Source organism: Lampetra planeri, chromosome 12 (assembly GCF_965212315.1).
Source record: "Lampetra planeri chromosome 12, kcLamPlan1.2.h2, whole genome shotgun sequence".
Taxonomy (NCBI): Eukaryota; Metazoa; Chordata; class Hyperoartia; order Petromyzontiformes; family Petromyzontidae; genus Lampetra; species Lampetra planeri.
The window spans coordinates 944,644-966,594 of record NC_136118.1 but is presented as its reverse complement, the minus strand read 5'-3'; the positions used below and the strand labels follow the sequence as shown (position 1 = coordinate 966,594).

At 51.4% G+C, this 21,951-nt stretch overlaps 1 protein-coding gene across 1 annotated transcript in view; it reads left to right on the top strand.

The window, feature by feature from the left end:
• Positions 1 to 746: 746 nt before the first annotated feature.
• LOC144721478 (putative ATP-dependent RNA helicase DDX56) overlaps positions 747 to 21,951 on the top strand; it is a 35,203-nt gene continuing 13,998 nt past the window's right edge. Inside the window, exons 1-10 of the mRNA XM_078599113.1 lie at positions 747 to 980; positions 3,670 to 3,831; positions 4,218 to 4,372; positions 4,544 to 4,714; positions 5,142 to 5,232; positions 6,881 to 7,122; positions 8,102 to 8,263; positions 11,780 to 11,893; positions 12,484 to 12,575; positions 12,967 to 13,043. Of these exons, the coding sequence (XP_078455239.1) occupies positions 921 to 980; positions 3,670 to 3,831; positions 4,218 to 4,372; positions 4,544 to 4,714; positions 5,142 to 5,232; positions 6,881 to 7,122; positions 8,102 to 8,263; positions 11,780 to 11,893; positions 12,484 to 12,575; positions 12,967 to 13,043 (1,326 nt within the window). The 5' untranslated portion in view covers positions 747 to 920. The remainder of the gene's footprint in view (positions 981 to 3,669; positions 3,832 to 4,217; positions 4,373 to 4,543; positions 4,715 to 5,141; positions 5,233 to 6,880; positions 7,123 to 8,101; positions 8,264 to 11,779; positions 11,894 to 12,483; positions 12,576 to 12,966; positions 13,044 to 21,951) is intronic.

Here is a 21,951-nt window from a genome sequence, read left to right as displayed (position 1 = left end):
CTTCGCGCGCGCCGCGGCGGCCTCCGTGCGTCGTGACGTCACCGCGCCTTTCTCGCCAACCCCCCCCCCTCTTTGTCCTCAACGAGCGCTGGGGAAGGGGGTGGGGGGGGGGGTGTTCTGACGTCATCGCGTCGGTGTGCGCGGTGACGTCGACAGAGGGGAACGCTCTCGCGGGATTTTGCGTCATCTCGGGCAATTTTGGTGACGTCACGCGGTAAATTAATATTTTGACGTCATCACTCCACCGTGTCCTCGTCTGTTTAGTAGTACTGTAACTAAGCTATTTGTACTGTAGCGTGCACTATACCCTAATGTGAAAGAGTAGGCCAAAATACACTTCAGAGGGGAGGGGGGGGGCTCATACGCGCAAGGTGGAGGCCCTTTCAGCAGTGGCGTGAGCAGGCAATGGTGGACAGGGCTGGGCCTTTATCTTTACTCTTCCTGGGCCAACCAAGGCTCAAGCATTCGCAAATGTTGCTTTATAAACTGCATCAACGTTTACGCAGTTTCCACGCTGCGTCTTCAGCCACCGTATACACAGGACATTTTTATTATTTTTAGCGCCGTGACGTCACCACGCGAGCGAATGGATGATGTCACCGTGCGAAGTTGATAATTCGACGTCATCACGCACCCTCGTGCGCCCCCAAAAGCTCTGGGCAGAACATGACGTCATCGCGTACGACGAGATTTGGAATCACGCGTACGAAAGTTCGTACAACGTCATCACGCACGATGAGGTCACGGGTTGATGACGTCATCACGCACAGCTCGGACACACGTGGTGGTGGTTGGGGGTGCGAGTGGAAAATCTCGCGTCGCTCGCGTTCGGCAGGAGCCGGACTCTGCCTCTCGACGCCCGGGCCCCAACCCCAGATCAGCGCGGCGGAGGAGGAGGAGGAGGCAGCAGCAGAGGAGTCATGGCGGAGACCGCGAGGCTGCAGTTCCACGAAATGGGGCTTGACGACCGCATCCTGAAGGTGCGCCGCGCCACGCCGAGTTCGACGAGCCTCGGGAAGGCCGCGGGGTCCCCCCCCACGTGGAGCCGCCTCGGCTCGTGTCGAGCCGCGCGCCCTCGTGGCTGGGGGCGGGGGAGCTCCGCGCTGCGGTCCGCGTCTGCCGCGGTTCAGTGAAGGAGTCGGGGTCGCAGCCCGAGTGAAGGCGTGGATGGAGCGGCGGTGGCGTTGTTAGAAACGTGCGTTTAGAGTGTTTGGCTACTACTATAACATTTACACGTGATAAGCCACTTCGTTGAGCTTATGTGTGGCCAGGACGCTTCTGAGAAAGAGTTATACAGTACAGCTCAGTGGGCCTTACCTGGTAATATAAAACATCGTTTTAAGTGAGCACGCTGTGCTGTAAACCGGATAACGACAGTAGCGAGTGTTACCCGAGCCGGCCAGCGTGGTGAAGTATGGTAACAAACCCTCACGACCCACACAGCGTGAGGAGGTCTTCATCCAGCAGTGGGACGGTGTTTGATTTAATTGCCAGGGTCCGATTTCCAGCCGGAGGACCGGTAGTGCGATTATTAACTCCCTGGGGAATCGAGTAGCCATCCAAACAGCCACGTGACGGTGGTCTGTGGGCCGAGAGTGATGGTGGAGCTTGCGCGTGTGGCTATGATTTTTGATACTGGCTGACGTGGTTAGCGCCAGGGTCTGGGTGGCTGGTGTGGTTAGGGTTGGGGTCTGGGTGGCTGGTGTGGTTAGGGTTGGGGTCTGGGTGGCTGGTGTGGTTAGGGTTGGGGTCTGGGTGGCTGGTGTGGTTAGGGTTGGGGTCTGGGTGGCTGGTGTGGTTAGGGTTGGGGTCTGGGTGGCTGGTGTGGTTAGGGTTGGGGTCTGGGTGGCTGGTGTGGTTAGGGTTGGGGTCTGGGTGGCTGGTGTGGTTAGGGTTGGGGTCTGGGTGGCTGGTGTGGTTAGGGTCTGGGTGGCTGGTGTGGTTAGGGTTGGGGTCTGGGTGGCTGGTGTGGTTAGGGTTGGGGTCTGGGTGGCTGGTGTGGTTAGGGTTGGGGTCTGGGTGGCTGACGTGATTAGCGCCAGGGTCTGGGTGTTGGTGTGGTTAGCGCCAGGGTCTGGGTGGCTGCTGTGGTGAGGGTTGGGGTCTGGGTGGCTGGTGTGGTTAGGGGCTGGCTGGTGTGGTTAGGGTTGGAGTCTGGGTGGCTGGTGTGGTTAGGGCTAGGGTCTGGTGTGGTGAGGGCGACGGTCTGGTTGGCTGGTGTGGTTAATAATAATTTACTGATTTATCCAAGAGAGCCACACTTAATCATAATGACGAGTGTTTATACAAGTCGCAGAAAACGGTGCGAAAGAAGTTGAACATACATAGAGAAATTAGTTTTCAATCTACATTTACAAGTGCATAGCTCCTGTGGCTTCTTAATATTGGAAGGAAGTGCGTTCCAGACGGCCGCAGAAGCGCATCTGAAAGCGTGTGATACGGTAACTTTCTTTGTTCGATGGCTAGCCAAAAGCTGCTGCAAGGATAACCGATGTTCGCATGATGGTTTATGCTCCTTGACGAGATCAGCAATGTATTGTCATTCATTTGTGGCAAGCACCTTGCGTGTAATGAGTGTGACCTTATAATGTATTCGTTCGGCAACCGGAGGTCAATGCAGCTCGGTGAGCACTGGACGGTCGGATCTTGCAGTGCCCATCACGACACGTCCCAGACAATTTTGTACAAGCAGCTTGGTAACGTTTTTGCCAGACGTCCCGTAGAATCGTGAGTTGCAATAATCGAGCTTTGTCAATACTCTCCTACACCGTGTTGGCAATGTCACAGCTCAATAGTATTCTTGGTTCTTTCGGTAAAGTCACGTAAAAGGGAAATATTAAAATAATACAAATTAAACATAATATAATAATCTTAGGTTTTTTCGGTAAAGTCATGTAAGTAAAAAACATTAAAAGTAAAATAAAATGAAATAAAAATCACGACGTTTCGGAGGCAAGACAAGCTTCCGTCTTCAGGTGGTACCGTCACAGCCACGAAAGCTGTATCAAGTAAATGAGAGATTGCAGGAGCTACCACTCCGTTTATATAATGTAAACGGAGTGGTAGCTCCTGCAATCTCTCATTTACTTGATTTTTATTTAATTTTTTATGTTTTTTACCTACGTGACTTTACCGAAAAAACCTAAGAATATGAATCCTTGCAGTCACGAAAGCTTCAAATCTAGAAATAATATAATAAAATTATCACGACGTTTCGGCCACAACACAAACAGAGCTGTCTTTCCGACAGCTCTGTTTTTTCACCAGAGGACAGCTGCTTGTGTTGTGGCCGAAACGTTGTGAGAATTTTATCATATGTTTTATTTTTATTATTTCATTATTTCCCTTCTACGTGACTTTACCGAAAGAACCAAGAATATGAATCTCTGCAGTCACGAAAGCTTTTAATCGAAGCTCAATAGTAGTCAAATGTATCGTAGAGCCCTGATATGGCATAGTGAGGGTCTGGCATGCTTGAAGAGGGCGAATGCTCGTGTCTGTTTGGCAAGTTTGTGCCACTCCCTATCAGTTTTCTTCCCACATTACCAAGTGTGGCCTGTTCACGTTGATTATCATTGCCTGCTTTTGGTGCTGGGGTGATGCATAAAAGGATGACCCATAGTCCCCTCGTCTTCCCCCGCCCCCACCCCGACACCTCCAACCCCCTAGGCGGTGGCAAAGCTGGGCTGGGCGCAGCCGACCCTGATCCAGGAGCGAGCCATCCCGCTGGCACTCGAGGGCAAGGACCTGCTGGCGCGGGCGCGCACAGGCTCCGGCAAGACGGCGGCATACGCCCTCCCACTCATCCAGCGCGTGCTCACCGCCAAGGAGGTGTGCGCCCGACACACACGACGCCCGGCACACGACGCCCTGCACCACGGGGTCGCCCTGCGCCACGGTGGCAGCCGCTCGCTGCCCACCCTGCTAACGTTCACCCTTCACGACTGACCCCATCGCTTCCGATACCGAGCCCTGCTGTTTCTTAACGGTCCTTCTCAGAGCCAAACCAACCATGCCATTTGTAATTTGTCATAGACCCCAACCTCTTCTCCCCTCACCGCCTGTTCAACATTGGCCTCCAAGGATTGGCTCCCCCAATTTCGTAATCGTTCAAATGTTGCTGCTGTTTGTAGTTTTAGAGATCTCACAATCGCATTTGAGTGAACGATTGTGCCCCTGTGTCCCCCCGCCCCGCCCCCCCCGTCTCCGGCTGGCAGGCGGTGTGCGAGCCGGCGGTGCGCGCGCTGGTGCTCGTCCCCACCAAGGAGCTGGGCCGGCAGGCGGCACGCATGCTGGGTCAGCTGACGGCGTACTGCTCGCGCGACGTGCGCGTGTGCGACGTGTCCGGGCAAGTGGAGCTCAGCGCGCAGAGGTGAGGGGCTCGCTCGTGACGAACAGGGCCGGGGCAGAGCCCGAGCAGCAGACGTGACGACGTTTGGCCCGTGACCTTGCGGTGTCGCCAAGCGCGGGTGTGTGCACGTAGCCGTCTCACCCAGGTTTCCCCCCCTCCCTCCCACGTGACCCCGTGGATCCCCTGTGGCAGGCCCCTACTGATGGAGAAACCGGACGTGGTGGTGGGGACCCCGAGCCGCGTGCTTGGCCACCTGCAGCAGAAAAACCTGGCGCTGCGCGAATCGCTCGAGATGATCGTCATCGACGAGGCCGACCTCATCTTCTCCTTCGGCTTTGAGAACGACCTCAAGGTCCTCTTGGGGTCAGTTTCTCGAGTGCACGCACGCGTGAACACGCGCGCCACCCATGAACGCACACACAGGCATGTGGATGCACACCCACGGACACATGAATGTGTGCACACACAGGTGCACACAGACAAAGATTCCCCATTTAGACATGCAGGCTGTTGGGGCAGAGGTGCGGTGGAAAGACAACAAACGACCACACAAACGTACGGGCGCACACAGACAATGTTGTACATTGCTACGTATGGATGCGTACAAACAGACATGCACGCGGGTACATGGATGTGTGTGCAGTGGTGAATCGCCTCTGTAGCAGCTGACTTGCAGTAATTGACAGCAGTAGTAGGGAAATCGCAGCAGCGAATTCCTCCTGCAAAAAGTGAACGACTTTGAGCAGCAGTGACGAGCCCCTGCCCCCCCCCGCCCCGTGTGTGCTCCCAGGCACCTGCCCAACATCTACCAAGCCTTCCTGATGTCGGCCACGCTCAGCGAGGACGTCAGCGCCCTCAAGAAGCTCATCCTGCACAACCCCGTGAGTAGCGCCGCCGCCGCCGCCCCTGTTGACCGCCGCTGACCCTAAGCTAAACTAATTTTTATTTTACCAGGCAAGGCCCGCTGAGCTATGTAGCTCATTTTCAGAAGGAGCCAAATGCCCTAAACGCACGCTTCTAAATGTGGAGGGAAAAACAGGAGGACCCAGAGAAAAATCCTCACCACCACAGGGAGAACAAGCAAACTCCAAATATACATACTCTTGGGTCTTTTGGTCAAGTTGCGTAAATACAAAATAATAGATCACGACGTTTCGATCGCAACACAAGCAATCGTCTTCAGGTGAGAGAGGGCTGCTGAGACGAGGTCTTATATAGGCCTGAGAAGGGTGCATCAAGGTAGGTGGGTGGAGCTAGAGATGGTCCAACCACAGAGGCTGGAACAGTGGACACCCAGCCTGTCATCCTTTTCCACTTCCATGGTGAATTTGATGGCTGGATGTATGGAATTTATGTGGTTGAAGAATTGGTTCTAGTGCTAGAGGGCCATGTGGCCAGATCACGAACGTGTCATCTACGTATCTCTTCCACAAAGAAGGACGTAGGTTGGATGCCTGGATGGTATCTGTCTCAAAATTGTACATGAAAACACTCGCTACCACTGGCGATAAGGGAGACCCCATTGGGGTCCCTTCATCTTGTTTGTAGAATGTACCATTCCAGGTGAAGTAATTGTTGGTAAGACAGTGTCTCACCGGGGTTGTTGGACCACATCTTCAATGATTGCAATGGTGTCAGGCACAGGAACTTGGGTGAAAAGAGAGACCCCATCGAAACTAACAAGCAAATCACCTGGAGATGCCTTTAATTAGAGAAACCAAATGAGCTGAATTAAGTACAGCTGAGGTGGTCTTGCCAGTGAATGGAAGCAGGGTCTCAGACAGAAATCGGGCCAGTTTGTCGGTGGGTGAGTCAATGGTGGAGACGATAGGATGGAGCGGGTGTGCCTTCTTTATGGATTTTTGGTAGGCCATAAACTCTGGGTGGTCTAGCAGCAGAGGGTTTTAGAGAGAGCCGCTTGGTTGGTTCGATTAAAGATGTCGTATCAGTGATGATATTGTTGGTTTTCGTAACCAGGCGGTTGGTCGGATCTCTATTGATTTTGGTATAGCTGCCATCATTGAGTAGGTCCTGAATACAGCAGCAGGCATCAGGGTCGGGATTGACTCCACAACCTCCTGTATGCCGGCCGAGCTAGTTAACATCTCGCCACCGTGGCGCCCTGACTGAACTTGGCCGACCCTGATTTACGCCGGATCATCCCGGATGACCCCTATTAACTCCTGTCTTCGTGGTCTTCCCACGTACAATTGAGGAGCTCGGGGTGTACCTAGCATGGCACGGAAGCCACGGGGACGTCCCCTCCACGGAGTGGTTAACGATTGAGGTTGAACGAGTCTCGTGACCTTTTTCACGAGGGTCCTGCCCCAGGAAGTTTCCATTTCATTTCCATTTTAACACGTGCGAGGAAACTGGGGAGGACCCGGAGAAAGCCTCCACATACAAAGGCGATAACACTCCCCTACTTGAGAACAGCATTGAGACTCAATATCTTTAGACGTCCACGGGGAACCGGGGCCCCAGTCACCAACGAGGCCTCACCGCATCGTCCCCCCCCCCAACCCCCAGGTGACCCTCAAGCTGCAGGAGTCTCAGTTGCCCGACAGCGGCCAGCTGGCTCAGTACCACGTGAAGTGCGAGGAGGAGGACAAGTTCCTGCTGGTCTACACGCTCCTCAAGCTGGGGCTCGTGCGCGGCAAGACGCTCGTCTTCGTCAACGCCATCGAGCGCTGCTACCGCCTCAAGCTCTTCCTCGAGCAGTTCAGCCTCCCGGCCTGCGTGCTCAATTCCGAACTGCCCGTGCACTCCAGGTGGGCCATGCCGTGTGCCTCCGTGTCCCGCCGTGTCCCTCCGTGTCCCTCCATGCACCTTCGTGCCCTGTCACCAGGCCCGGATTTAGTGTCGGGGAGGGTGGCGGGAACTTTTGTCCAGGGTCCGAGACTCATTTGCACCTCCGATTAGCACGGTTGGTTCCTTACGGTGCGAAAGAAGTTCAACATACATACATTCCCGAGGGGCCCACAAAAAAATATATATATAATGTATTCATTGGTGCTAACAAAACTGGAGCTGTTGATTAGTACTCTGGTTTTAACAAGGGCAATGTAAACAATGCTAACTTAATCAGTAGCTGTCCTAATTGCAGCAGTTTCCTGCATGGGGATATTAGAGAGTTTACTTTGTAAGGAAAATCTGTGGTATGGGAGGAAATTGGTGAACCGGCATCATAGGCACATGCCATCACTCGGATTGTTCTTGTCGGTTTAGAGTTACGGATGATCACATGATGCAAAGCATCAGAATACTGGTTAAGCAATCCTCGACCAGCGCCGAGACCGACATGGCGTGAGAAGGATTTTATTATTATTTCTATTATGATAGTTTACCCAGGAGAGTCTTACCGAGTCTCACCGAGTCTCAAAACCCCTTTCAGGAGGCACCTTGCCCAGTTTTTTGCAGTAGGGGGCGATTATTATAATGTTTGGTCATGAAAAGTTCGCTCTCACCCAGCAGTGAACCAAGGTCTGTTGCTTCCGCTCTTTGTCTACACGTTGTGTGCTGTCGTGTAACCGATCGCGGCGCGCGTTGTGGGCTGAACCTCCTCACGAGCCAAATTGGCCCGACCCGTTACGCGACTCAAACTAGATTCGGCAATCGATTCCTGAGGCCCTTTGGAATCGCTCGTCGATCCAGCAAGTCGATTCTATCGGAAGATCGATTGCAAACGCCTCCCCCCCTCTCCTGCTGACGACGTGCGGCTCAGACGCTCACCGCTACCGCGTTCCCCAGGTGCCACATCATCAGCCAGTTCAACCAGGGCTTCTACGACTACATCGTCGCGACGGACGAGCACTCGCTCACCGAGAACGCCAACCGCGAGCGGCCCTCGTCAGACGGGGAGGCAAAGAAGGAGGAGCCGTCCAAGAGCAGGAAGAGGAAAGCGGTGAAGAGGTGAGAAGGAGCAGCTGCCCCACCCACCCCCACACACACACCAGCGTTCTCCCCCCTGTGTGACTCCCCACCGGCCCCCGCCGTGTCACCACAAATACCCTCACAACCCCATCCTGGATCTACAGTAGCAGACATCGGTGATTGGTTTTTCGGTTCACCTTTTGCCTCCCATAGGACCCCATGGATTCGACTTAACTTTAACATTTTAATTAACGGTATGTTTACATTATGCACGCGGGTGCCAATTTCGACCAATCGGAGCGCTCGTAAGTGGGCTGAGCCATGCCTCAGCCAATCAGCGACGCCCATTTATGAGCGTTTAGACCTCAACTCGCTTTGTTTACTCTTTGGTTCTTTCAGTAAAGTCACGTAGAAAGAAAATTAATTAAATAATAGAGTATGACGTTTTGATTGCAACACAAGCAACCATCATCAGGGAGAACTAAATTTGAGAGAGAGACAAAACACAGACACGGAGACACACAGACAGACACACAAGCAGAGAGAGACAACACAGTTTAACACGTAGGCTTTCGCGACCAATATTGTTCATAATCAACGATTTTTGGGTTTAGATCGCGTTATTTATAAATGTGTCGTAACCCTCCACCACCCGACACGGCCAATCAGTAAAAAAAGTGTCACGTTGACAAAAGACAAATAGTTCACTGCTTTAGCCCACCGGTGTGTTGAAGCGTGAAACCACAACATTTACAATTTGAGTACGACGTTTCGCTGGTAATTGCATCCAGCATCATCGGGCAATTCGCCAGAATGGTGAGGCTCTGCTGTGTCTCCCGTTCTTATATAGAGCAGCAGCAGGGTGACGTCATCATTAACTCATTAACTCATCAGGTGCAAAGATTTGAGGGGGGGGTTATTGTAATTATATACTTGATTAGTAATAAGGCTATTGTTACGATGCGAGTTGTAGATTAGTAATCATTTGGAATGTGTTCTATTGTGATTATGCTACATTAATAATCAGTTAGTGCTTGTTTCCCTTATAAGGAATTGTAATGCATCTTATTTAATAATACGCTTCCAGGCCGCACTAAGCCTGTAGCTGTCTGAGCGATTAAAGTTATTTCTGTTTCTCTCAATCTCAATGGATTCTCTAATTAGTCTTTGCCAGTAGTAACTAGTTTTACACAACACTTCAACGTTGTCAAAATCAATTGAGTGTCCCTGTTGGCAAGCATGTTCTGCCACTGCCGACAGTTGTGTTTGCGATAGTTTAATATTTCTCTGGTGTTCTTTTAGTCTTACACTAACGTTACGCCCTGTCTGTCCAATATAGCATCTGCCACATACACAATTAATCCGATATACACCTTCTGTTGATAATTTAGGTAATTCGTCTTTAGTGCACGTTACTAGTTGTTGAATTTTGTGTACTGTACCAAATCTTACTGTAATGTTTTGCTTTTGCAAAACACGGGCTAATTTGTCAGTTACTCCTGAGATAAATGGTATTTTTATTGTTTTAATAATCTGATCGCTTTCAGCAGTGTTGCTTTGCGATCGTGATTTGGCATTTAGTGCTCTGTTAATTTGAGCATTATTGTAGCCATTCTGTCTTAGTGCTTCTTTAACATGTTTAATCTCTCTCACTAGACTTTCATCATCTGACACTGTTTTAGCCCGATGTATGAGCGTCTTGATTAGAGAGGATTTCTAACTGATTATTAATGTAGCATAATCACAATAGAACACATTCCAAATGATTACTAATCTACAACTCGCATCGTAACAATAGCCTTATTACTAATCAAGTATATAATTACAATAACCCCCCCTCAAATCTTTGCACCTGATGAGTTAATGAGTTAATGATGACGTCACCCTGCTGCTGCTCTATATAAGAACGGGAGACACAGCAGAGCCTCACCATTCTGGCGAATTGCCCGATGATGCTGGATGCAATTACCAGCGAAACGTCGTACTCAAATTGTAAATGTTGTGGTTTCACGCTTCAACACACCGGTGGGCTAAAGCAGTGAACTATTTGTCTTTTGTCAACGTGACACTTTTTTACTGATTGGCCGTGTCGGGTGGTGGAGGGTTACGACACATTTATAAATAACGCGATCTAAACCCAAAAATCGTTGATTAGGAGAGACAACACAGAGACACACAGAGAGAGACGCACAACACAGACACACAGAGACCCAATGCCTCTGTGTCGAGGCCTTAAATATAGAGAGAGAGGTGGGTCTGCTGGAGCAGAGAAATTAGCTTGTCACTGAAAGACTCAACAAGACTGGTACATTTTAAAGATAGTTGTGTGGAAATCCACCCCGAAGTGACTGAGGGAGATAAAGTGTGAATGGACCTATGAGAGCCTGGTAAATTTTAGAGAAATAGGCAGTTTGAGAACTAAATTTAGCAAATTTTTTGGAAATGAAATGCAGTGCAACACAGAGAGTCGGCTAACACACAGCTAACGCATAGCCTGGTTGATTACGATCTCCAAAGAGTGAAATTTGACAAACAGAGAGATGTGTGGAAATCCAACCCGAAGCGGCCGGGGGAGAGAAAGAGTGAATGGACCTATGAGAGCCTGGTAACAAAAAAAAGTTCTACCTGATGACGGTTGCTTGTGTTGCAATCGAAACGTCGTATTCTATTATTTAATTTATTTCCTTTCTACGTGACTTTACCGAAAGAACCAAAGAGTAATTATTGCAGTCATGAAAGCTTCAAATCAAGTCTGGCTTTGTTTACATTGTGTTTTCTGTTTTGGCAGTGGGAACGGCTCTCTTACACACTCGGAGTGATTTTTACTTTTTTTCTACTTATAAGTGAATTCTATTTTTAGTTATTTCGGTTTACAGTACTTTTCGTGGAACGGGTACAAAATTTAAAACGTTTGAAATCCTCCCTGGCTTTTCCCCTGCCTATCTCGCCTCTCCACTCTCATCCCACTCTACTCTTCACGCATCCCTCCGCTCCGGCAAATGAGGCTTCCAGTCAAAAACCCCCGGTTAACCTGCGCTTGAGTGGGAGGTCGCTCAGTCTGCTCTGCTGCCCTCGAGGTCTGAAAATCCCTTCCCCCATCCGTCCATCCTGTGAACTCCCCTGTTCAAGTCCAAATTCAAGATATTTCTCATCTCCACTGCCTATGAGTGACAGCCTCTGTCTCTGACTGCTTCTCGATCTCTGTAAAGTCAATGTCTTCTGTTTCTCTACAGCCATTCGTGATGCAGTCAATTATTAGACTATACGTAAACCACATTGCATTATGTTGTATGAGCCCTCAGAGAATCATAGGCTCACATAGAGACCAATAGACTCGCATAGAGACAAATACACTTCCACAGAGACCCACGTAGAATCCAACCCCGATACCTTTTCAAGTCCAGGATCAAGACCGTACTAACTTGACTGCCCCTCTATAAAATAAAAATGTTTCCGTACAGCATCTCCAGACGCCGTTGCAACTCGACTCCGCTGCGTAAGTCGACGTCGCGTGGTAACTGTGTGGTCTCCCATTGTCGCCATGTGCTCGTGCAGGGGTAAGGACAAGGAGTACAGCGTGGCCCGGGGCATCGACTTCCAGAACGTGTCCAACGTCATCAACTTTGACTTCCCGCCCACAGTGGAGGCGTACATCCACCGCGTGGGCCGGTGAGTCGGGCGATGGAGTTGTGTTGTGTGTGTATGTGTGCGGGGCGTGGTAGTGTAGTGGTTAGCGTGCTGCGCTGCGAACCCGGCGACCCGAGTTCGATTCCCGCTCACGGTCAACACCAGTGACGATTATCTGAAGCGGTCCTGGGCCTCCCCAAGGTCGACTCGGCCTCAAATGAGTACCTGGTGCAGTGTGTAAACATCACCACTGGGGAGACAAAGGTGGTCGGGCGTGGTGCTGGCCTTCATAGGTGCTCGTTAACAGCACTTTCCCCTACAGTCTGTTAAAGCTATACAGGGGATCTTTGTGTATGTGTGGGGTGCGGTAGTGTAGCAGTTAGCGCGCTGTGCGATGAACCCGGCAACCCGGGTTCGATTCCCATTCACGGCCAATACCTACAGTCTCTTGAGGCTATACGGGGGATCTTTGTGTATGTGTGCATGCCTCGTTGAGAACACGCTGCAGGAATCCACGTCGTGCTGCATACCAAGTACGCGGCGCCTCGCTAACCTCCCCTCGACCTCCCCCGACCTCCCCTCGACCTCCCCTCCATCTCGCACTGATCTCGATATTTTGATGGTGCTGTCAGGACGGCACGGGCCGACAACCAGGGCACGGCGCTCACGTTCGTCAACCACAAGGAGATGTCGCTGCTGCAGGAGGTGGAGACGATCCTAGCAGGTCAGTTTCCCGTGTCCACCACCCCCTACTCCCCTCCCTCACACATCCATCTCGTACAACAGAGTCACCCACCTGCTTCCGCCCTAACCCTCCCACCCACCCCACCTTGGGTCGGGAACATCACAGCGATCACACGCAGTGCAGGCTGTTACCCCACTTCCCATCCTCTGGTGGTCCCTCGACTCTGGACATGGAAAGTCACGTCATCGGAGCAGCGAGCGGCCACACATAATCACAATCGTTATTTTATATTCACCCAAGGCGGTTTCGGAGTGTCAATTTTTCACTTTGAGGATGTCTTTTGCTCGGGAACATTTTTGGTCCGATGGTGTCTCGTGTTTCTGTGAGAACCGCGAGCCGACAGCGCCCGTGTCTCCCGCTGCCGTTGCAGGAGACAAAGAGAGCGCGGCTCTGAAGCCCTACCAGTTCCGCATGGCGGAGATCGAGGGCTTCCGCTACCGCTGCACGGTGAGTAAGCCTCCGCTCGGGGCCCCTCGCTCTCCTGCGGCCACGCTCGGCCCTCGCGCGACCCCCCCCAAGCCCTCTCGTCACAAAGGTGGCGTCTGCGGCGCCACGAGCTTCCCGTGTGAACCGCGCGAACACTGACGGCAGTCGTGTTGTGTGTGTGTGTGTGTGGAGTGGTAATGTAGCAGTCGTGTTGTGTGTGTGTGTGTCGAGTGGTAGTGTAACAGTCGTGTTGTGTGTGTGTGTGTCGAGTGGTAGTGTAACAGTCGTGTTGTGTGTGTGTGTGTCGAGTGGTAGTGTAGCAGTCGTGTTGTGTGTGTGTGTGTGTCGAGTGGTAGTGTAGCAGTCGTGTTGTGTGTGTGTGTCGAGTGGTAGTGTAACAGTCGTGTTGTGTGTGTGTGTGGAGTGGTAGTGTAACAGTCGTGTGTGTGTGTGTGGAGTGGTAGTGTAACAGTCGTGGTGTGTGTGTGTGTCGAGTGGTAGTGTAACAGTCGTGTGTGTGTGTGGAGTGGTAGTGTAACAGTCGTGTGTGTGTGTGTGGAGTGGTAGTGTAGCAGTCGTGTTGTGTGTGTGTGTCGAGTGGTAGTGTAGCAGTCGTGTTGTGTGTGTGTGTGTGTCGAGTGGTAGTGTAGCAGTCGTGTTGTGTGTGTGTGGAGTGGTAGTGTAGCAGTCGTGTGTGTGTGTGTGTGTCGAGTGGTAGTGTAACAGTCGTGTGTGTGTGTGGAGTGGTAGTGTAGCAGTCGTGTGTGTGTGGAGTGGTAGTGTAGCAGTCGTGTTGTGTGTGTGTGTGGAGTGGTAGTGTAGCAGTCGTGTGTTTGTGGAGTGGTAGTGTAGCAGTCGTGTGTGTGTGTGTGTGGAGTGGTAGTGTAACAGTCGTGTGTGTGTGTGGAGTGGTAGTGTAGCAGTCGTGTGTGTGTGTGTGGAGTGGTAGTGTAGCAGTCGTGTGTGTGTGTGTGTGGAGTGGTAGTGTAACAGTCGTGTGTGTGTGTGTGTGGAGTGGTAGTGTAGCAGTCGTGGTGTGTGTGTGGAGTGGTAGTGTAACAGTCGTGTGTGTGTGTGGAGTGGTAGTGTAGCAGTCGTGGTGTGTGTGTGGAGTGGTAGTGTAACAGTCGTGTGTGTGTGTGGAATGGTAGTGTAACAGTCGTGTGTGTGTGTGGAGTGGTAGTGTAACAGTCGTGTGTGTGTGTGGAGTGGTAGTGTAACAGTCGTGTGTGTGTGTGGAGTGGTAGTGTAGCAGTCGTGTGTGTGTGTGTGGAGTGGTAGTGTAACAGTCGTGGTGTGTGTGTGTGTGTGGAGTGGTAGTGTAACAGTCGTGTGTGTGTGTGTGGAGTGGTAGTGTAACAGTCGTGGTGTGTGTGTGGAGTGGTAGTGTAACAGTCGTGTGTGTGTGTGGAGTGGTAGTGTAGCAGTCGTGTGTGTGTGTGTGGAGTGGTAGTGTAACAGTCGTGGTGTGTGTGTGTGTGGAGTGGTAGTGTAACAGTCGTGGTGTGTGTGTGTGTGTGTGGAGTGGTAGTGTAACAGTCGTGTGTTTGTGTGTGGAGTGGTAGTGTAACAGTCGTGGTGTGTGTGTGTGTGGAGTGGTAGTGTAGCAGTCGTGTTGTGTGTGTGTGTGGAGTGGTAGTGTAATAGTCGTGGTGTGTGTGTGTGTGTGGAGTGGTAGTGTAACAGTCGTGGTGTGTGTGTGTGTGGAGTGGTAGTGTAATAGTCGTGTGTGTGTGTGTGGAGTGGTAGTGTAACAGTCGTGGTGTGTGTGTGTGTGGAGTGGTAGTGTAGCAGTCGTGTTGTGTGTGTGTGTGGAGTGGTAGTGTAATAGTCGTGGTGTGTGTGTGGAGTGGTAGTGTAACAGTCGTGGTGTGTGTGTGTGTGGAGTGGTAGTGTAACAGTCGTGTTGTGTGTGTGTGTGTGGAGTGGTAGTGTAACAGTCGTGGTGTGTGTGTGTGTGGAGTGGTAGTGTAACAGTCGTGGTGTGTGTGTGTGGAGTGGTAGTGTAGCAGTCGTGTTGTGTGTGTGTGTGGAGTGGTAGTGTAGCAGTCGTGTTGTGTGTGTGTGGAGTGGTAGTGTAACAGTCGTGGTGTGTGTGTGTGTGGAGTGGTAGTGTAGCAGTCGTGTTGTGTGTGTGTGTGGAGTGGTAGTGTAGCAGTCGTGTTGTGTGTGTGTGTGGAGTGGTAGTGTAGCAGTCGTGTGTGTGTGTGTGTGTCGAGTGGTAGTGTAACAGTCGTGTGTGTGTGTGGAGTGGTAGTGTAGCAGTCGTGTGTGTGTGTGTGTGGAGTGGTAGTGTAGCAGTCGTGTTGTGTGTGTGTGTGTGGAGTGGTAGTGTAACAGTCGTGTGTGTGTGTGTGGAGTGGTAGTGTAACAGTCGTGGTGTGTGTGTGGAGTGGTAGTGTAACAGTCGTGTGTGTGTGTGGAGTGGTAGTGTAGCAGTCGTGTGTGTGTGTGTGGAGTGGTAGTGTAACAGTCGTGGTGTGTGTGTGTGTGGAGTGGTAGTGTAACAGTCGTGGTGTGTGTGTGTGGAGTGGTAGTGTAACAGTCGTGTGTTTGTGTGTGGAGTGGTAGTGTAACAGTCGTGGTGTGTGTGTGTGTGGAGTGGTAGTGTAGCAGTCGTGTTGTGTGTGTGTGTGGAGTGGTAGTGTAATAGTCGTGGTGTGTGTGTGTGGAGTGGTAGTGTAACAGTCGTGGTGTGTGTGTGTGTGGAGTGGTAGTGTAATAGTCGTGTGTGTGTGTGTGTGGAGTGGTAGTGTAACAGTCGTGGTGTGTGTGTGTGTGGAGTGGTAGTGTAGCAGTCGTGTTGTGTGTGTGTGTGGAGTGGTAGTGTAATAGTCGTGGTGTGTGTGTGGAGTGGTAGTGTAACAGTCGTGGTGTGTGTGTGTGTGGAGTGGTAGTGTAACAGTCGTGTTGTGTGTGTGTGTGTGGAGTGGTAGTGTAACAGTCGTGGTGTGTGTGTGTGTGTGGAGTGGTAGTGTAACAGTCGTGTTGTGTGTGTGTGTGGAGTGGTAGTGTAGCAGTCGTGTTGTGTGTGTGTGGAGTGGTAGTGTAACAGTCGTGGTGTGTGTGTGTGTGGAGTGGTAGTGTAGCAGTCGTGTTGTGTGTGTGTGGAGTGGTAGTGTAGCAGTCGTGTTGTGTGTGTGTGGAGTGGTAGTGTAACAGTCGTGTTGTGTGTGTGTGTGGAGTGGTAGTGTAGCAGTCGTGTTGTGTGTGTGTGTGGAGTGGTAGTGTAGCAGTCGTGTTGTGTGTGTGTGGAGTGGTAGTGTAACAGTCGTGGTGTGTGTGTGTGTGGAGTGGTAGTGTAGCAGTCGTGTTGTGTGTGTGTGTGGAGTGGTAGTGTAGCAGTCGTGTTGTGTGTGTGTGTGGAGTGGTAGTGTAGCAGTCGTGTGTGTGTGTGTGTGTCGAGTGGTAGTGTAACAGTCGTGTGTGTGTGTGGAGTGGTAGTGTAGCAGTCGTGTGTGTGTGTGTGTGGAGTGGTAGTGTAGCAGTCGTGTTGTGTGTGTGTGTCGAGTGGTAGTGTAGCAGTCGTGTTGTGTGTGTGTGTCGAGTGGTAGTGTAGCAGTCGTGTTGTGTGTGTGGAGTGGTAGTGTAACAGTCGTGTGTGTGTGTGTGGAGTGGTAGTGTAGCAGTCGTGTTGTGTGTGTGGAGTGGTAGTGTAACAGTCGTGTGTGTGTGTGTGTGGAGTGGTAGTGTAACAGTCGTGTGTGTGTGTGGAGTGGTAGTGTAGCAGTCGTGTGTGTGTGTGTGGAGTGGTAGTGTAGCAGTCGTGTGTGTGTGTGTGTGTGGAGTGGTAGTGTAACAGTCGTGTGTGTGTGTGGAGTGGTAGTGTAGCAGTCGTGTGTGTGTGTGTGTGGAGTGGTAGTGTAACAGTCGTGTGTGTGTGTGTGGAGTGGTAGTGTAACAGTCGTGTGTGTGTGTGTGGAGTGGTAGTGTAGCAGTCGTGTGTGTGTGTGGAGTGGTAGTGTAATAGTCGTGTGTGTGTGGAGTGGTAGTGTAACAGTCGTGTGTGTGTGTGTGGAGTGGTAGTGTAACAGTCGTGTGTGTGTGTGTGGAGTGGTAGTGTAGCAGTCGTGTGTGTGTGGAGTGGTAGTGTAACAGTCGTGTGTGTTGTGTGTGTGGAGTGGTAGTGTAACAGTCGTGTGTGTTGTGTGTGTGGAGTGGTAGTGTAGCAGTCGTGTGTGTGTGGAGTGGTAGTGTAACAGTCGTGGTGTGTGTGTGTGGAGTGGTAGTGTAACAGTCGTGGTGTGTGTGTGTGTGGAGTGGTAGTGTAACAGTCGTGTGTGTGTGTGTGGAGTGGTAGTGTAACAGTCGTGTGTGTGTGGAGTGGTAGTGTAACAGTCGTGTGTGTTGTGTGTGTGGAGTGGTAGTGTAGCAGTCGTGTGTGTGTGGAGTGGTAGTGTAACAGTCGTGTGTGGTGTGTGTGTGGAGTGGTAGTGTAACAGTCGTGGTGTGTGTGTGTGGAGTGGTAGTGTAGCAGTCGTGTGTGTGTGGAGTGGTAGTGTAACAGTCGTGTGTGGTGTGTGTGTGGAGTGGTAGTGTAACAGTCGTGGTGTGTGTGTGTGTGGAGTGGTAGTGTAGCAGTCGTGTGTGTGTGGAGTGGTAGTGTAACAGTCGTGTGTGGTGTGTGTGTGGAGTGGTAGTGTAACAGTCGTGGTGTGTGTGTGTGTGGAGTGGTAGTGTAACAGTCGTGGTGTGTGTGTGTGTGGAGTGGTAGTGTAACAGTCGTGTGTGTGTGTGTGGAGTGGTAGTGTAACAGTCGTGGTGTGTGTGTGTGGAGTGGTAGTGTAGCAGTCGTGTGTGTGTGGAGTGGTAGTGTAACAGTCGTGTGTGTTGTGTGTGTGGAGTGGTAGTGTAACAGTCGTGTGTGTGTGGAGTGGTAGTGTAACAGTCGTGGTGTGTGTGTGTGGGGTGGTAGTGTAGCAGTCGTGGTGTGTGTGTGTGTGGAGTGGTAGTGTAACAGTCGTGTTGTGTGTGTGGAGTGGTAGTGTAACAGTCGTGGTGTGTGTGTGTGTGGAGTGGTAGTGTAGCAGTCGTGTGTGTGTGTGTGGAGTGGTAGTGTAACAGTCGTGTGTGTGTGGAGTGGTAGTGTAGCAGTCGTGTGTGTGTGTGTGTGGAGTGGTAGTGTAACAGTCGTGTGTGTGTGGAGTGGTAGTGTAGCAGTCGTGTGTGTGTGTGTGTGGAGTGGTAGTGTAGCAGTCGTGTTGTGTGTGTGTGGAGTGGTAGTGTAACAGTCGTGTTGTGTGTGTGGAGTGGTAGTGTAACAGTCGTGTTGTGTGTGTGGAGTGGTAGTGTAACAGTCGTGTGTGTGTGTGGAGTGGTAGTGTAGCAGTCGTGTTGTGTGTGTGGAGTGGTAGTGTAGCAGTCGTGGTGTGTGTGTGTGTGGAGTGGTAGTGTAACAGTCGTGTGTGTGTGTGTGTAGTGGTAGTGTAGCAGTCGTGGTGTGTGTGTGTGTGGAGTGGTAGTGTAGCAGTCGTGTTGTGTGTGTGTGTGGAGTGGTAGTGTAGCAGTCGTGTTGTGTGTGTGTGTGGAGTGGTAGTGTAGCAGTCGTGTTGTGTGTGTGTGTGGAGTGGTAGTGTAGCAGTCGTGTTGTGTGTGTGTGTGGAGTGGTAGTGTAACAGTCGTGTGTTGTGTGTGTGTGGAGTGGTAGTGTAGCAGTCGTGTGTTGTGTGTGTGTGGAGTGGTAGTGTAACAGTCGTGTGTGTGTGTGGAGTGGTAGTGTAGCAGTCGTGTGTGTGTGTGTGTGGAGTGGTAGTGTAGCAGTCGTGTGTGTGTGTGTGGAGTGGTAGTGTAGCAGTCGTGTTGTGTGTGTGTGTGGAGTGGTAGTGTAGCAGTCGTGGTGTGTGTGTGTGTGGAGTGGTAGTGTAGCAGTCGTGTTGTGTGTGTGTGGAGTGGTAGTGTAGCAGTCGTGTGTTGTGTGTGTGTGGAGTGGTAGTGTAGCAGTCGTGTGTTGTGTGTGTGTGGAGTGGTAGTGTAGCAGTCGTGTTGTGTGTGTGGAGTGGTAGTGTAACAGTCGTGTGTGTGTGTGTGGAGTGGTAGTGTAACAGTCGTGTGTGTGTGGAGTGGTAGTGTAGCAGTCGTGTGTGTGTGGAGTGGTAGTGTAACAGTCGTGGTGTGTGTGTGTGGAGTGGTAGTGTAGCAGTCGTGTTGTGTGTGTGTGTCGAGTGGTAGTGTAGCAGTCGTGTTGTGTGTGTGTGTCGAGTGGTAGTGTAACAGTCGTGTGTGTGTGTGTGTGGAGTGGTAGTGTAGCAGTCGTGTGTGTGTGTGTGGAGTGGTAGTGTAGCAGTCGTGTTGTGTGTGTGTGGAGTGGTAGTGTAACAGTCGTGGTGTGTGTGTGTGGAGTGGTAGTGTAGCAGTCGTGTGTGTGTGTCGAGTGGTAGTGTAGCAGTCGTGTGTGTGTGTGTGTGGAGTGGTAGTGTAGCAGTCGTGTTGTGTGTGTGTGGAGTGGTAGTGTAACAGTCGTGTGTGTGTGTGTGGAGTGGTAGTGTAGCAGTCGTGTGTGTGTGTGTGGAGTGGTAGTGTAGCAGTCGTGTTGTGTGTGTGTGGAGTGGTAGTGTAACAGTCGTGGTGTGTGTGTGTGGAGTGGTAGTGTAGCAGTCGTGTGTGTGTGTGTGTGGAGTGGTAGTGTAGCAGTCGTGTGTGTGTGTGTGGAGTGGTAGTGTAGCAGTCGTGTTGTGTGTGTGTGGAGTGGTAGTGTAACAGTCGTGGTGGTGTGTGTGTGGAGTGGTAGTGTAGCAGTCGTGTGTGTGTGTGAGTGGTAGTGTAGCAGTCGTGTTGTGTGTGTGTGGAGTGGTAGTGTAACAGTCGTGTTGTGTGTGGAGTGGTAGTGTAGCAGTCGTGGTGTGTGTGTGTGGAGTGGTAGTGTAACAGTCGTGTGTGTGTGTGGAGTGGTAGTGTAGCAGTCGTGTGTGTGTGTGGAGTGGTAGTGTAACAGTCGTGTGTGTGTGTGGAGTGGTAGTGTAGCAGTCGTGTGTGTGTGTGTGGAGTGGTAGTGTAGCAGTCGTGTGTGTGTGTGGAGTGGTAGTGTAGCAGTCGTGTTGTGTGTGTGTGTGGAGTGGTAGTGTAGCAGTCGTGTTGTGTGTGTGTGGAGTGGTAGTGTAGCAGTCGTGGTGTGTGGAGTGGTAGTGTAGCAGTCGTGTGTGTGTGTGGAGTGGTAGTGTAACAGTCGTGGTGTGTGTGTGGAGTGGTAGTGTAGCAGTCGGTTGTGTGTGTGTGAGTGGTAGTGTAACAGTCGTGTTGTGTGTGTGGAGTGGTAGTGTAACAGTCGTGTGTGTGTGGTAGTGTAGCAGTCGTGGTGTTGAGTGGTAGTGTAGCAGTCGTGTGTGTGTGTGTGGAGTGGTAGTGTAGCAGTCGTGTTGTGTGTGTGGAGTGGTAGTGTAGCAGTCGTGTGTGTGAGTGTAGTGTGCAGTCGTGAGTGTGATGAGTAGCAGTCGTGTGTGTGTGTGGAGTGGTAGTGTAGCAGTCGTGTGTGTGTGTGTTGGAGTGGTAGTGTAGCAGTCGTGTGTGTGTGTGGAGTGGTAGTGTAAGCAGTCGTGTGTGTGTGTGTGGAGTGGTAGTGTAGCAGTCGTGTTGTGTGTGTGTGAGTGGTAGTGTAGCAGTCGTGTGTGTGTGTGGAGTGGTAGTGTAGCAGTCGTGTGTGTGTGTGGAGTGGTAGTGTAAGCAGTCGTGTGTGTGTGTGGAGTGGTAGTGTAGCAGTCGTGTGTGTGTGTGGAGTGGTAGTGTAGCAGTCGTGTGTGTGTGGAGTGTAGTGTAGCAGTCGTGTGTGTGTGTGTGGAGTGGTAGTGTAACAGTCGTGTGTGTGTGTGGAGTGGTAGTGTAGCAGTCGTGTGTGTGTGGAGTGGTAGTGTAGCAGTCGTGGTGTGTGTGTGTGGAGTGGTAGTGTAGCAGTCGTGGTGTGTGTGTGTGGAGTGGTAGTGTAACAGTCGTGTGTGTGTGTGGAGTGGTAGTTGTAGCAGTCGTGTTGTGTGTGTGTGGAGTGGTAGTGTAGCAGTCGTGTGTGTGTGTGGAGTGTAGTGTAGCAGTCGTGTGTGGTGTGGAGTGGTAGTGTAGCAGTCGTGGTGTGGTGTGTGTGGAGTGGTAGTGTAGCAGTCGTGGTGTGTGTGTGTGGAGTGGTAGTGTAACAGTCGTGTGTGTGTGTGGAGTGGTAGTGTAGCAGTCGTGTGTGTGTGTGGAGTGGTAGTGTAGCAGTCGTGTGTGTGTGTGTGAGTGGTAGTGTAGCAGTCGTGTGTGTGTGTGAGTGGTAGTGTAGCAGTCGTGTGTGTGTGTGGAGTGGTAGTGTAACAGCTGTGTGTGTGGAGTGTAGTGTACAGTCGTGTGTGTGTGGAGTGGTAGTGTAGCAGTCGTGTTGTGTGTGGAGTGTACGTGTGTGTGTGAGGTAGTGTAGCAGTCGTTGTGTGTGTGGAGTGGTAGTGTAGCAGTCGTGTGTGTGTGTGTGGAGTGGTAGTGTAGCAGTCGTGTGTGTGTGTGTGTGGAGTGGTAGTGTAGCAGTCGTGTTGTTGTGTGTGTGGAGTGGTAGTGTAGCAGTCGTGGTGTGTGTGTGTGGAGTGGTAGTGTAGCAGTCGTGGTGTGTGTGTGTGGAGTGGTAGTGTAGCAGTCGTGTTGTGTGTGTGTGGAGTGGTAGTGTAGCAGTCGTGTGTGTGTGTGTGGAGTGGTAGTGTACAGTCGTGTGTGAGTGTGAGTGGTAGTGTAGCAGTCGTGTTGTGTGTGTGTGGAGTGGTAGTGTAACAGTCGTGTTGTGTGTGTTGTGGAGTGGTAGTGTAGCAGTCGTGTTGTGTGTGTGGGAGTTGGTAGTGTAGCAGTCGTGTGTGTGTGTGTGGAGTGGTAGTGTAGCAGTCGTGTGATGTGTGTGTGGAGTGGTAGTGTAGCAGTCGTGTGTGTGTGTGTGGAGTGGTAGTGTAGCAGTCGTGTGTGTGTGTGGAGTGGTAGTGTAGCA